Genomic DNA, 14,761 nt, shown 5'->3' with positions numbered 1-14,761 from the left:
CAGAGGGTTCCTCCTTCTCCTGGACGCTCTGCATGTGTGTGTGTGTAAGGGCTCCCAGGTAGTAGTCAGAAAAGAGGGGAAGAGAATAAGAAGAAGCAGAAGAAGAAGAGGGGAGAGAGAGAGAGAGAGACGGGAGGTGATGTGGTAGCGCGCAATAAGAGGGCAGAAAACACAGGTAAGAAGGAGGCCGAATATGGAGAGAGAAGCTGTTGGGTTACTCTGTCCTCATTCCCTCCCTTTCTCTATCTCTTATAAGAAGTTCACCAGCAAACACACCCGTTCCCCCCTCCCCACCCCACTCGAACCACCCTACTCCCTTATAAGCAACTTCTTTTTTGTTTTCTTTCTTATCACGCGGAGGGGCAGCCAAGTTGTTATGCGCGCCCCAAGAAGAAGGAGGGAGGAGCAGGAGCAACACACACACACACGAGAAGTTCCAAGTTAGGAGACTGAAGAAGAAGGGGGGGGGGAGAAGGGGGGAGGAGCAGGGCGGTCGAAGGAGAAAAAAAAACGTACGTACACCGGAGGCAACAGGTAGCTTGATAGACCAGTCTGTTGTGCCGCGCCGGGACGGATTCACGCTACCGACCGGATATGTTCCAGTCATCGTCTTGAGACAGAGCAGCACAGCAGCAAAGTTTGAGACTCTTCCAGGCTCCGACAAATCATTTCCATTTCGTGTCCTCCGAATTTTTGATTATCTCGAAACTTACCGTGTCGTTTTCTGTGAGTTTTGCGTGTGTGTCCGACATTTGAATTTTTGTCTTTTTCTCTTATTTTATTTTCTGGGAAAAAGAAATTTGGTTGTCGAATTTTCAAGTTTCTTTGATTTTGTTGTTGGGGTTTCTTCTAATAACCTCCGGCGGATGTCTACTTGGTAGTTATACACTAGTAGCAGCTCAATAGCAGTTTAGTTTAGAAGTTGTTGGATGTGCAGATGTGAAACAGCTGCTGGCGTTCCACGTTCAGTTTCCAGTGTCTTGCGGCCTCCTCGCCGCTGCTTTCGTGCTTTTTTGTGTGTGTGTCTGGTTCGGCCGTCTCTGCTGTTGGCCAACGACGACGTTTCGTCAGCCAAGAAGAAGAAGAAGAAGAAGAAAGTGCTTCTGTTTGTTGCATCGACAATCGGCCATTTCTCCAAAGTGGAACAACTTCTCGGTTAATCGCCGAGCAATTTCAGTGGAATTCCATCGTCTGGTTTTCTCAGTCGAGGCATCAGGTTGAAGAGGTCGACCTACCACCAAGGATATTATAACAACATCTGCACGGAGGCAGAAATTAGGAGCCGAATCAGGTATAAAACACATTTTCTTTTTTCTTCTCTCCAGCTCTAATAATCATTAAAAATATTTAGTGTGTTCCCCCCGAAAAAATTAAGATTCCCCCCTCTCTCTCTCTGTCTGAAAAGGGAACAAAAATTCCGTCCTGATTTTTCTCCTTTGTAATTTCATATCTCTTCCCTCCTTGTTTTTAATAAGAGAATGCGCGTTGGGGCCTTGGAGGCCAACGGCAGGCCTCCTGAAAAACAGCAGGAGCGATTGAATTGTGTTTCTCTCCAAGGGGAAAAGGGAAGGGGGGTAGCAGCAGCAGGCAGCACGGAGGTGGGCGAGGACGCCATTTTGTTGACGTTGTCTGGCCCTGCCTTGCATTGTGTGTAACTCCTGAGAAAAGAACTGGGCAATTTGATTTTTTTTTTTTTTTTTAAACACACGCAACTTTTTCTTACCATCCTTTTTGCTACTGCCCAAAAAACGACTACTGCCTATTGTCTTTAGACTTTGGCTGCCCAGTTCTCTTTTTTTATTTTTATTTTTTGGGTACGGAATTCGTATTTGGCGGGCTGCTTTTTCAAACGGTTTGCCCGGCTCCTATTCTTTTTTATGGCCCAACCAACGCGCATAGGTTGTGTATTGTTGCAACCAACGCGGCAATTGGGTCGTATAACTTCAAGGAGCGCAAAAAATAAAAAGAGAACCCCCCCTGAAATCGTTTCCCAATGACGCAATATACTTTATAATACATCGGCCACGCTTCTATTCTCTTTTTTTCTGTTTTAAAAGGTTTCTTACATACTGGAGTGCCCGAAAGGAAGGAAGGAAGAGATAAGGAAAATTTGTGTTGCCCCTGAGACAGTGGCGCTTATGTCTCCGGATTGAACAGTCGCGCCTACGTTGCGCTCCTGAATCCCAGCCCCGTTTGATAGTTTTTCGGTGGATTGTGTGACCCAGCGTTTAGGAAAACGAGAACTCAAAGGACGTCGGGATCATGGCCGACTCGAAGGAGTCGCGTTTGTCGTCGTCGGGTTTCATGGCGCCGCCGCCGCACGGACTGGGCGGCTATCCGCACGTCATGCACATGTCGGCCGCTCACGCTGCCGGACTGAGGGAAGTGTCGGCCTTCCGGCCGGTGGTGCCGTCGCGATCGGTGGCCAACATCATGCCGTCCTTCCTGGACGAGAGCTCCTCGTCGCAGAAGGCCAGCAGCAGCAGCACCGATGCGGCCAGCGGCAAGAACAATTTCGACTACTCCAACAGCAGCAGCAGCAACCCGACAGGGTCCAGCCGAGACAAAAACGGTGGCAACGGACCCCCTGCCACTGCGACAAGTTTGCGCCCGGGTGACAAAAGGACGGCCGAGGAATCCTCGTTGGGTCCGCCGCCAGCCCATCCGCCACCACCGTCGTCGTCCTCCTCTTCCTCGTCTTCTTCCTCGTCGTCCTCCAACCGCCGACCGGCCGGAGGCAACGGAGGAGGTGGTCGAGTCCTCGAGCCCCTAGCCGCTTCATCCGCATTCGCGCTGGGCAAATCGGGTCCGTTCCCCGTGTTCCCGCCGTCTCAGTCGCAGCACCAGCAGTCGGGACACCAGCAGTTCGCCGGGCACTACGACACTTTTTCGCCTGTTTTCTCGTCGCCTTTCGACCGCCGTTTGATTTCGCGCGGGAGCGGAGGCGGCGGAGTCTCCTCTTCGTCGTCGTCGGCCGTCTCGTCCGGCATCGCTCCCGGCCGCGCTTCCCGCCCCAAGAAGCAATTCATCTGCAAGTTCTGCAACCGCCAGTTCACCAAGTCCTACAATTTGCTCATCCACGAGCGGACCCACACCGACGAGCGGCCCTACTCTTGCGACATTTGCGGAAAGGCCTTCCGTCGACAGGATCATCTCCGTGACCACCGGTAATTTCCAAATTTCTTTTGGGTTTTTTTCCCCCTAAGTTATTATTCAGATTTATGTATTTTATTCGCCATCGTGGAGAGGGGGTTTGCTGCTGTTGTTGTTCTGGTATGTCGGTTGTTGTTGTGCTCGTCGTCGTCCTTCACCGATGTAACATTCGCCTGGTAGACGGAAAGCAAGTGGAAAGGAGGGAGGGGGGAGAGAGAACACGTTTCTGATGGATGAAATTTATTCAATCCGGAGGACGGACGGACGGACGGACGGTTTTCCCCCCTCCAGCAGCAGCGGGGGGAGCACAGGCAGGAGCAGCAGGTCTCGTCTCATCCCGGCTGAGCGCGGACTTGTTGACGGCCGTGTGTTATAACTCTGGGGGCGTGTGAGGTGTATCATATACCGCCCAGGGCGGTCCTAGATAGCTCCAACAACCAGGGGAGAAGCGCCTCTTTTTTTCTTATTTTTTCCTGCCCGGCTGGAACTTCCAACTCGGACGGAATTCCATTTGAGTACAGAAACGAATGAACGAAAGGCGACGAGGTCAAAGTTATGATTTTCCTATTATTATTGGGATAAAAGAAAAGGAATTTATATGACAATGGGGGGAATCGTGATGTGTCGCCAGTCCATTTCCTTACATCTCCACCCCTTTTTGGGGGGAAGCCAAGGACTGGACCCGCAGCCAGTCCCTTTTTTTCTGAATTCCCATTGTCTACCTACTACACCTCGTCATATTTCGATTCGATACGGTCGGTGAGGTCCCTTTAAAAAATGAATCTGGGTCCGCCGCCGTTAGCGGAACTCTAAGGCCTCCCTCCTCGTAGGCCTAATGAAGGAATTTAAACGACGGCCACTTTCCACACTTGTTCGGCTTCCTTGGAATCATCTCTAATGAAACGAAAAGGGGGGTCCATCCGAGTTATGGAATGCGCTATGCAGTCTCAACATAACGGGGTTGCGGTCGGACGCGGAGGCGGTCGTGATGAGGTGCGCTCTTCACCTGTTTTTTTCTCTCCTCCGAGATTTTTGTTTTTTCCTTTGAGGAATCCGTCTGCTGCTCTGTGCTCTTCTTGGCCTAACAACGTGGCCAGTGGACCACAAGAATGAAAAGAAAAACAAAACCAAAATATTTTTCATTTTCATCTTTCTTCTTCCTTCTTCTTCTTCTTCTTCTTTGTTTTCTTCCTCTTCTTATGGAGCGGTGGATGGCGTGCCAGCAGTTTCGGGCGACCCGCAGGCACAGGCACGCACACCTTTCGGATATCGAGACACACACACACACACACGTAGAAAGGAGAGCTAAAAGAGAATACAAGAATCAGAAGAAGAGAGATGGATAGATAGATAGATAGATAGAAAAAGGGAGAGAAGGTATAACTTTTTCCTTGGGCCACAAAAGAAGAAGAAGAAGAAGAAGTAGGAGGAGGAGGAGGAGGCTACCAGCAGCAGCAGCAGGAGCTAAGGAGCATCAGCCAGGAGCAGCGGCAACGGCAGCCATACAGCAGCGCCGAGCCAGCCCAGCCAGCAGCACATATAAGATTGTGTGGCCCCGGCAACTGCCCATTTTCGAAGAGATGACCTCCACTTCTTCTTCTTCTTCTTCTTTTGAAAAATTCTTTTTTTAGTCGTCGTCGTCGTCGTCGTTTTCTTCTTTCTTTTCTTCTTCTTCTCTTCGACTCTGAAAAGACAGAGACAAGAAAAGCAAACACACACACATTCGTAATTCACTCTCCGTGACGTGACCAATCCGGGAAGTCTCTTATTTTTTTTGTTTTATTTTTTGTTTCTATACCAAGTCGCTTTCAGTCGTCTGTCTCTGTCTGGCAACATTTTCTCCCCCTTCGATATCCCAGGCTAGGAGAGATTTGTTATTATATAACTCGAATTAAATTCTAGATGGGGTTGGGGGTATATAACTGCTGCACCCCTATCGTCTCTTTTGATCGTTAATGAAAATCAGATTGAGAGCGCGGGACTTTTCGTCCAAGAGAATTTCTTGTCTCTCTCTTCCATGTGGGAAAATGAAAACCATTTCTCTCTCGTCTACAGTCCCCCCTATATGGCGTTGCTCAGACAACAACTATACAACAACAGCAATCTAATAAGAAAGAAAGAAAGAAAAAAAAAACCTTATAGTACATATAACGTGTATGCGTATTATAATGCGAGCCGAAGAAGAAGAAGAAAGATAGAACTAGACACGAAAACTTTGATTTTATTTATTTTTTCGAACCCAACTTGTTTTACAAGTTTCGTCTGTTCTTTCTTCTTTTTTTTGTTCGTTCGAAATGTTTGGAATTATTTCAAAAAGGAGCAGAGACAGGGAGAGGCGATTTCTCATGCGAGAATAATAAGAAAATAAAACAAGAATCAACTGAATGTGGCCAGAAAAAAAAGGATTGAAGGTCTTAGAATAAAATCCTATATACTATATCCTCCTCTGTAAGTTTTTTTAAAAAAAGAAAAGAAAAAAAAACTCGTTTTTCATTTATCGAACTTGTGCAATGCTGCACACAGTCAAAGGCGTTATTTTTTTCCTTCGTTCGTTCTCCTGTCCAGCCAGCGCAATTTCATTCCGGCTATTTGATTTCTCATTGTCATATCTGACAAACTGCTGGTTTTAGCATAATGTTCTATTCCCAGTTATTTTCCATAGCAAAAGAATATAAATAAGAAGGACGAAGAAAATTCTGGAACACACATACAGCAGATCGGGGTCGGTTAACTTTCTTGACTTGCCCCCTAACGATAGTTATAATACATGTAGCAGCCTAGTGAGGGGGGGTTGAATATCAACATTTGAAATCCTCTGCTTTCTTCTTCCCCCCTCTTGCACAAGAGCTGGAAGACTCAGAAGAGCCGAATATATCTTACACATACAATAAGGAGAGAAAGGCAGAGATAGTTATCTGCCACCGTTCGCCATTGTTGGTGTTGGGAGAGAGAAGGGGCCCACGACGCAACACTTTGCTGCTGCGCCTACACAGAAACGGCAGCGTATGGCATCTATCTATAAGAGAGTATAGAGATATACATAAATGTATGTGTGTTTTTATATATAGAAATACCCACACCACCACTATATACCAGCGACTACCTGTCTGCTGCCGTTGCGTATTATAATGGCTCTCCAATCTCTTCTTCTTCTTTTCTCTCTCTCTTTCTTTTAGAGCTCTTTTCTCTCGTCGTAATGGCCCCTTTTGTTTTTCCTCTTGTGTCTGTGTGTTTTATTCCTGATTATCCGGCAGAGATTAAAGGGGGGCTCTCCTCTTCTGGAAAAGAGGAAAAAAAAACTAAAAAACACGGACGATTCCAAAAAGTCATTCGACCTTTGGAGAAAACCCAAAAGAGAAATAAATGTGTCTGCCAGCTACTGGAGATGAGAGAGTCTTAATTGTTTTTCTTTTCTTTTTCTTTCTTTTCGATTTATTTTATAGTTACATCCACTCGAAAGAGAAGCCGTTCAAATGCGCCGACTGCGGCAAGGGTTTCTGCCAATCGCGGACGCTGGCCGTCCACCGCATTCTGCACTTGGAGGAGTCGCCGCACAAGTGCCCCGTCTGCGCCCGCAGCTTCAACCAGCGCTCCAACCTCAAGACCCATTTGCTGACGCACACGGACCTCAAACCTTACGAGTGCTCCTCGTGCGGCAAAGTCTTCCGGCGCAATTGCGACTTGCGTCGCCACGCCCTGACGCACGCCGTCGGCGACGTCGGCACCGAGAGCGAGAGCAACGACACTTCGCTCCACTCGCCCGGATTGCAGCCGTCGATCGTCGTCAAATCGTCCGGCGGGATGTCGCTGGTCCACTCCAACCGCCCGTCCGACCTGGAAGCCGGTCCCAGCGGCTCCAAATCGGCCATGGATTACGTGGACACGTCGGAGGATTCGTCCGACTCTTGCGATTCCTTCATCTCAGTCACCTCGTCTCCCGTGCCGACCTCCTCGGCGGCCGCCCTACTCCGCCAGACGGAAGCGGCAGCAGCCGCTGCGGCCGCCGCCGCCAGCGCCACCAAGGATGTCGACGTCAACCCGGAAATTGTCCGCTTACCTCCTCAACCACCTCCACCTTTAGTCCAGTTGTTACCGCCTCCTGCCCCTCCAGCAGCCCGTCCGATGAATCCGTCACGGCCGTCCGGCTTCAGCATAGAGGACATTATGCGTCGCTAAAAAACAAAATGACCCGATTGACACACGAAGAAGAGAAGAAGATTGACGTTCCCTTTTTGTTTCGTTTGAGTGTGTCCGAGTCGACGTCCGATACGTATAAAATGTACAGCACCTTCGACGAGCGTGAAACAAACAATTTGCCCGATGTGAGTGTTGAACCCGAGACGAGTTTTGTGACGAGCGCCAAACGGTTTGAACGTTTTGAAACTTTTTTCCCACAAAATACGGCGCTGATGACCGATCTCAGCAGCAGCCGACAAACAACATTCGCGATGTGTGGTGTGCGCTTCTGTGATATACTCAATCGTTTTTTATTTTTATTTTTCTAAATTTTTTAAAATTCGAGAATTTTATTTCCTTATATTTTCTTATTCTTCTTTTTCGACCCATATCCCAACGCCCGACGTTCACGGAGGAAATTTAAACAAAAAAAAAACAATTTTTTTTTTAAATGCAGGAGATATCAACGCTATGACTATTCTACTATCGTGCAAAGTAGTTTGGATCGTGCCAAATCATTCCCAAAATTTTCTTCTTTATCCAAATTTTGTTTTCCCAGTTCTTTTTATCTTCTTCATATTCCCGCCTTTGATGATTTTCTGTTTTCTGCCCCGGTCTCTCTCTCTCTGTGCTCGTGTCTTGCTCTTATCGAGAAGAGATTTGTACACACACGCACTTGATCATCTTCTTCTCTATTCCCGTTTTTAGCTCTCTCTCTCTCTCTGCGTGCAGTATCTCATGTGATGAAGGATATGCTCGGCTGTGGAAGTTTTTTTCTCGTGACAGCAGCTGCTGGTAAATGAACATAATCCCAATGGCTGTCGATTTCTCCTTGTAAAAAAAGAAAAAAATTGCCTCTCTCTCTCTACTCTTTTTTTGAATAGATAATACAAGTACAGAGGGAAGTGTATAGTTGCATAATAAAAAGGCAGAAGAAACGAGGAATGGAATGAATGTGTGGGGGATAAAGAGTTTAGAAGAAAGAAAGAAAGGAAAAAATAACTACACAGGCAGCAGCAGCAGCAGCCTCACCAACTGACTGGAATGATGCTACTCATTCCGCTGCTGTTGCTGCTTCCACTTCTTCTTTTTATTTTTTTTTATTTTTAAAGCTCTGACGCTCTCAGGTGCGCGCGCTGACGACCATCTGTGGCCTTCCTGCTGGGATTGTATAGGTTTTCTCCGAGGCACACAACAATTTTTTTTTTCTTCTTTCTCATTTTTGGGGTTGTTTTTTTTTTTTTTTTGTCTTCTTCAGTTTCTTTTCAGTTTTCACTCAAGACTCTAACGCTACTCTCCCCCTGAAAAAAAAAAGAAATCCCGAGACCCCACCTTTAACCATCTCTAAAAATACAAACAGGTTGAATGGATAAGAATAGACGAAATTCCAATCTCTTCTTGTCTATAACAAAGAATATGAAGAACCCCCCACGATAAAATAATAGTTATGTAAGTTTCACAGACAGGGATAGAGAGAGAGAGAGAGAATGCCAACGCAGAAAGGAGAATAAGAAATGTCTTGTGTGTTTTGCTGTTATCGAAAACCTCAATTGTAAAGAAGAAGAAGAAGAAAAAAAAATAACAATTTGCGATCAATCAACCAGTGCGGGATCATATCGTGCATGTGTGTGTGTGTCTGTGTTCTGTTCAAATTTCTTTTTGTCCGTCTCTATATTTTTTTTGTCTGTGTCGTGTACTGTGTCTGTTATATATCTATAATATGCTGGTGAATACAAAAATCAGGTATTCATGTTGATGGAAACTTTTGAATTTTTTTTTTCGTCCTTTTCTTGACGTTGCGCTTTTATGTGTACACGGTCGTGCAATTACTGGCGACTCTCTGGTTTCAGTCAGACCCAATACGGGTCCGGTCCGGACACTATATGCCACCCACAGTATCCCAACCTGTTTCTTTAGTTGCATTCGATTGCATTACTAAAAACTACTATATAGACACGGGGGAAAAAAAAGTCGAATAGATATTCTGATTTTACGAGTGAAACTGATCGTTTCAAATGGCACTCTCTCGACGTCGAGTTCCAGTTTTTATATCATCATTTGTGGCGCCAATGAAAAGACCCAGGGCCCCCCAAAAAAGCTGATCGAATCGAGTGGCGGTCCCAATCATTTGCGGCACCGTTCCGATATCAAATGCACACACAGAGGAAACGATGCCCTCCAGGTTCCTCTTTTCTTTTCTTTTTTTTCTTTTCCTGATTTGACGATCATCACTGGCGATGGGAGAATTCTCTCCTCGTTCGGTGTCTTTTGTCGGTGTTCGGAAAAAAGATTTGCTGACCAGCCAAGTTTCGATGCTTTCCGAAAATAATCGTTAACAATGTAGATGATGATGCACTGCTGGGCGTGGACGAACTTGTCCTAGAGCCAAGTCCAATAAAGCAGCTGTTAAGAGTCCGGCTGCTGCTCATGAGACTTGAATGTTAATCAAATTTCTGATTACGAGCACTCTCAGTGCGGAGGGAGTTTTTTTTTTTTAAATTTAAAAGCTCCAAATGCTGTATATAAAGGAGCCGGTGGCGGTGATTGCGTAACCAATGAAGTAGTAGAGAAGATAAAATAATGCTTTATTCTCTTAGTTTGTCCATGGTTGGTGGCCTAAGCAATTAACAACGCAGGGCCAGCAACAAGTCCCGCGTGAATGGCGACCCCCTTATTCCACGAAAGCCACCGTATTCGATTGGCGACGGTTTTTTGGCACGGAAAAAATGTCACGAACTTTGTATGTTTTTAAGAGATGCATGTAACAGCTTTTTTTTCTCGTTATATATCCCCCCTCCAAATGAGCAGTTTCATACATATTCAATTTATTTTTTTATTTATTTTTTCTTTCGTGAAACTCACAACGGCGAGAACAAGCGAGACTCCACAACAATCAACAGACACTCCATATGTAACAAGTTTGGTAGACACGGCGCCGTTGCTGCTACTGAATAATGTTTTTTCGGGAGAATTAGTGATAGCTAGCGAGATGGACCGGATACCAACGCACACACACACACACACACATAACACTCCACTGGTTTTCTCTCTCTCTTTAATATATAACTTGGATAGTAACCAGAAGTTACGCGTGTTAGAAGCGAATGTTGACGGAATTCGAGCCGATGGTTTCGATCCTTGACGGTTGTCGTTGCTAGTCTTTGCTAATTAGAACCTGTTTAGGATAACGATTTGAAACAAGAACTGGCCGGTGGAGAAATATCACAAGAAAAAAGAGATGGGGTCTCCTTTTTGGTGCGTCTGTCAACGAGAATCACGGAATTTCGGCGGGGCCCTGTTCATCGGGAGTCGCAAGAGACAACACACACGGACCCCAAAAAAGTTAAAACACAAACCCAAATCTTTTTTCTCATTTTCTTCGTTTTGTCTTGTTCTTGTCGATGCTCTATACTGCGCCAGATGGGCTCTCTGAATTCATCAGTCCCGACTGGAAACAACATTTGAAAAAGATAAGAAATAAAAGGAGAAGAAGAAAAAAAAAAAAAAAAAGAGATGAGGAGAGCCGCGAGAGCTGCCCGCCGGGCAAACCCAACCGAAACGTGTGTGCACTGCGGGATCGCGCCGAATTCCTCAGGCCCTCTTCTTCTTCTTCTTCTTCTTCTTCTTCTTCTTCTCCATTTTCTTCTTCTTCTTGTTGTATAGGACATTTTCCACCTATATAGCTTCTTACTCTTCTCCTGCGTTCATTCTTCTTCTTCTTCTTCTTCTCTCTTTTCGGACGATATTCATCTTTTCTCCTTTTGAAATTTATTTTTTTTTCTTTCTCTTTATTGCGTCCGTTCTTTTATTTTTTCTTTCTCTCCTTCAGCAACCAACAGCATCCAGCACATGTAATCCGAAAAGTTGATCTATACGCCGAGAGAGAGAGAGAGAAGTTTCCCCTTCTTTCATTCCTGTCCGTCCGTTTTCTTCTCCATGCAACAATGGGCAACAACTCGTGTGTGTGTCTCTCTCTCACACTGTCTCGTCGCTTCTTCTTCTTCTTCTTCTTCGTCAGTGGAGCTGCCCTGTTGCCTAGGAGTCCTCGTCATTATTCTTGATTCGAGATCGGCAGCTATACGGACAGTGACAAACTGAATGGAACTCGAAAAATAAAGGGGGGGGGGGGACAGATAGATGGAACGTGGAAGACCATGAAGAAACTTTTTATTTTTGTAAGAAGAAGAAGAAGAAGAAGCCTCTCTTTTGTGTGTGTGTCTGTATACGTGGAGGACGACGTGGAGTTGACAAAATGAAACAATGGCCACGTCACGGAGCCGACTGGAGAACAAGAAGCAAAACCTTCAAAGTTGCTGACTCGAAAATGTTCTTCGATTGTGAAATGAATTATAGATTTAAAAGGAAATTCAAGCAAGAAGGGAAAACAGAAAAGAAAACCAAACAAGCCCTGGCATTTAGGAGAAATAAATATGCGTCTATATACCCCAACTGCATACGTATATATCCACAAAGGATATTTATTAGTCCAGACGTCAAGGCGTCCCCCGTCTGAGAAAAAGAGAAGGGCGAGTCGCGCTCCTATTCGTTCCTCATGTCGTTTGACGGGTGGTGGTGGCGTTGGTGGTGGTGGGTGGCACGCATAGGTATTACACCACTCACCACCGTCGGTTGCCGATGCACAGTGTCAAGTGGCGACGTCTTGTACGCAAATCATCAAGGGATGTACACTTTTTTGAGCATCACCCCCTAAGCCGACTGAATGGGAACGAAAAGGCTTGTATGCTGCGCAGGTCACGCTATTCCCATCTTACACGGATCCGTACTCGCCGTGGTACCTCATCACCATGGAAATGGCCAGGGCGAGAGAGGCGATTGTCGGAATTAGAAATAGCTCGCGTTTATCATTTCCCAGCCAGCAGAAAACAATCGAGCAGTATACGTTATTTTCCCCATTCGAATATATATTTGGGGGTAAGGCACAAGTGCTGCATTCGAAATCTAACAGCTAAAGTAGCGCACGCTCAGTTGAGTTTAGTATTTTTTTTTTTCGTTCAAAAGTTATTCGATTTCGTTTTCAATGTATAACCAGAATAACTGTTGGCTTTCGGGGGAAAAAAACTTGTCCGTTCTGAAGGGAATCCCGTTGTGTGTGTGCGGCAATGAGAAGAAAAACGGCGTGACTCGCTGTCGATCCTTCCCAAAAATAAGTTGAGGAATATCTTTAGACATTTGGATATGTGTGTGATCCGTGCTGTAGCCATTGTTGTGTTGATTATATTCCAATGGTTCATCGATGCTAATGCCCATAGTCCCGAAAGGGTTTTCCATCGTCGCCGGTCTACCTGCTATATATATATACTATATATAATATTCCGTAAGGAATAGAAAAAAAGAGGAAAAATGGGCTCGGCTCCATCAACCATCATCATCATCATCATCATTGCCCGTCATCGATCTACAAGGCCCGACGGGGTTTTCCAACTCGCTCGAGATAAAGAGCCGAAACTATTTAAGAGAAAAACAAAAAGGAATAAAGAAAAATTCCTTAGACTCTATAATATCAGAACAACCATTTGTTTCCATTCAAATGTGCATATGAATCGCCCCATCCGCTATTGGCACACTTCTATTTCTATGTATCTACTTGTTGCCCTTAAGAAAAAAAAATTTGTTTTGTTGCGTTTAAATACAGATTGTTGTATTCTTGTTACACGTTTCCAAAAGGCAGACTCTAGTCGTCCAAATCGAGCAAGAAAAACCCGCGGGAGGGAGACCTGCATAATGAACTGAGACGAGGATGAGGACTTTTTTTTCTTCTTCTTCTTCGGGTTTGGAAATTCTTTTTCCGCTTTTTTGTTGCTGAACAGAATAATACAGATGCCTCACCTTTATTTTTCTTCAAAAGATTTGCCTTTTTTCTTCTTCTTCTTCTTCTTCTTTTCAATGCGTCTTATTTTTTTATTTTTTTGCGTGTTGTTACCCGTTAGGAGAGAGGCGCCAACTCGATATAGGTCTCTAATGAAGGGCCCCGACGCTGCTGCCGTTAATGATGATGAGAGCCAGTGACCTCATCGCCTATAATGGCCCTCCTTCTTCTTCTTCTACTGCTATAAGGTAAACTCTCTTGATATATAATGCACAATTTAATAGACACTCGTTGGGTTCCCCGGTCGTCGTCTTTCTTTCCCAACAGCCTCTCTCCCGTTTAGGCGATCGTTTTCTTCCTTGTTTGAAAAAATAAAAAAAAGACTCTTTTTTTCTTCTTGGCCTTGTTGCTGTTGCTTCCTCCTTGCCGATGACTCGGATAATCGCAGCTCGAAAGTCACTTGATACGCCACTAAAACCAGGGAATTAATGGACAGACAGGAAATATTTTTATTTCTTTTCAAAAGTACAAATATCTAGTCGTTAACAGCGAGGCACCGCCTCCTCTCTTTTTTCCATCCATAAGATAACATCAACACAAATTTAAACACTTTTCTCTTTTTCTGTAATTGCGTACGAAGATCGAAGTTCGTGTGGCCCAGCCCGGTTTTTATTGTTTTCGGGCCTCTTCATTTCATTCCACAGTTTCATTTCGTGCGCAACAAAATGATCCCGCGCACTCTCTTCTTCTTCTTCTTCAGCTCGGGACTGCGCAGCACATTTCCTCCCAATAAACGATCAGATATTCTCTCAAAAGGACGGAAGCCTTTTATTTCTCTCTCTCTCTCTCTCTCTCTCTTCGGCTATATAAGTTTTCAACACCCCTTTTTCGATAAAAACTCTAATGGTAGCCGCCGCCTTTAACTGTTCGCAGAGACGACGACGTTGGCTGCTGCAGCTGCTGCTCGTGGATGATGGAACGGACTTTTGGGGAAATCGGAAGCTCGGCAGGAGCGAAAAAAAAGGGGACCCCGCCCGCTTTGACACGTTGCCAACAAGCCCGAAAGGAAGAAAAAGAAAAAAGAAAAAGTTGTCGATGGAAAAAGCGCAGCGTTTATAATGGCGCGCTGTGGTATATAAAAACAACCAACCGTTTCTTGTTGGTCGTCTATAAAAATTCAAAAAAGGGACGAAGGGCCTATACGCACCGCTGTGTCTGTATGATCTCACGCCGATTATCATCGCGCCAGCCTCGCTACATGTGAGCGTCGTTCGACGTCAAGAAGCTGACGCGATGCAAAAAGGAAGTCGCGGGCGGCTTCTTACATTTTGTTTTCATTTTATTTTTCAAACGGACGGACGCCGAGAAATCCCGCGTTCATATTATTCCTCAGACTCAGAGGGAGCCGTGTGGGCGTTTTTCTGACTATAAAAATGTATTACTGTATACTGCCATCGAGGGCCATTAAAGTTTTGTTGTTGGTTATCTCTCGCGTTCGGTAATGCCATTAATACCCACTTTACTTTTGATGCGACGGCTCCTCCTCACCCGGTGGCTTATCTTGCACGTCTCACATTCAACTTCCCGCGTTTCTTCATTTTTTGT

General features: G+C 45.4%; 1 protein-coding gene and 1 long non-coding RNA gene across 2 annotated transcripts; both read left to right on the top strand.

Moving 5' to 3' along the window:
* Positions 1-471: 471 nt before the first annotated feature.
* On the top strand, positions 472-9,083 carry LOC124337881 (protein bowel-like). The gene is made up of 3 exons (XM_046791898.1): positions 472-1,291; positions 2,058-3,167; positions 6,597-9,083. The coding sequence occupies exons 2-3, from the start codon at positions 2,263-2,265 to the stop codon at positions 7,327-7,329; spliced, it is 1,638 nt and encodes a 545-aa protein (XP_046647854.1). The 5' UTR covers positions 472-1,291; positions 2,058-2,262; the 3' UTR covers positions 7,330-9,083.
* A 2,033-nt stretch (positions 9,084-11,116) lies between these two features.
* On the top strand, positions 11,117-14,641 carry LOC124337883. The gene is made up of 2 exons (XR_006917554.1): positions 11,117-13,404; positions 14,090-14,641. It is a non-coding gene; the product is annotated as an uncharacterized LOC124337883 (long non-coding RNA).
* The last annotated feature ends 120 nt before the right edge of the window (positions 14,642-14,761 follow it).

Source organism: Daphnia pulicaria, chromosome 4 (assembly GCF_021234035.1).
Source record: "Daphnia pulicaria isolate SC F1-1A chromosome 4, SC_F0-13Bv2, whole genome shotgun sequence".
Taxonomy (NCBI): domain Eukaryota; kingdom Metazoa; phylum Arthropoda; class Branchiopoda; order Diplostraca; family Daphniidae; genus Daphnia; species Daphnia pulicaria.
Note: the sequence above shows the minus strand (reverse complement) of the source record. Positions and strands in the feature narration are given on the sequence as shown.

Coding starts and splice junctions, on each gene's coding strand:
- LOC124337881 (XM_046791898.1), top strand. CDS start 2,263: ATGGCCGACTCGAAGGAGTCGCGTTTGTCGTCGTCGGGTTTCATGGCG. Junction 3,168..6,596: donor GATCATCTCCGTGACCACCG/GTAATTTCCAAA, acceptor TTTATTTTATAG/TTACATCCACTCGAAAGAGA.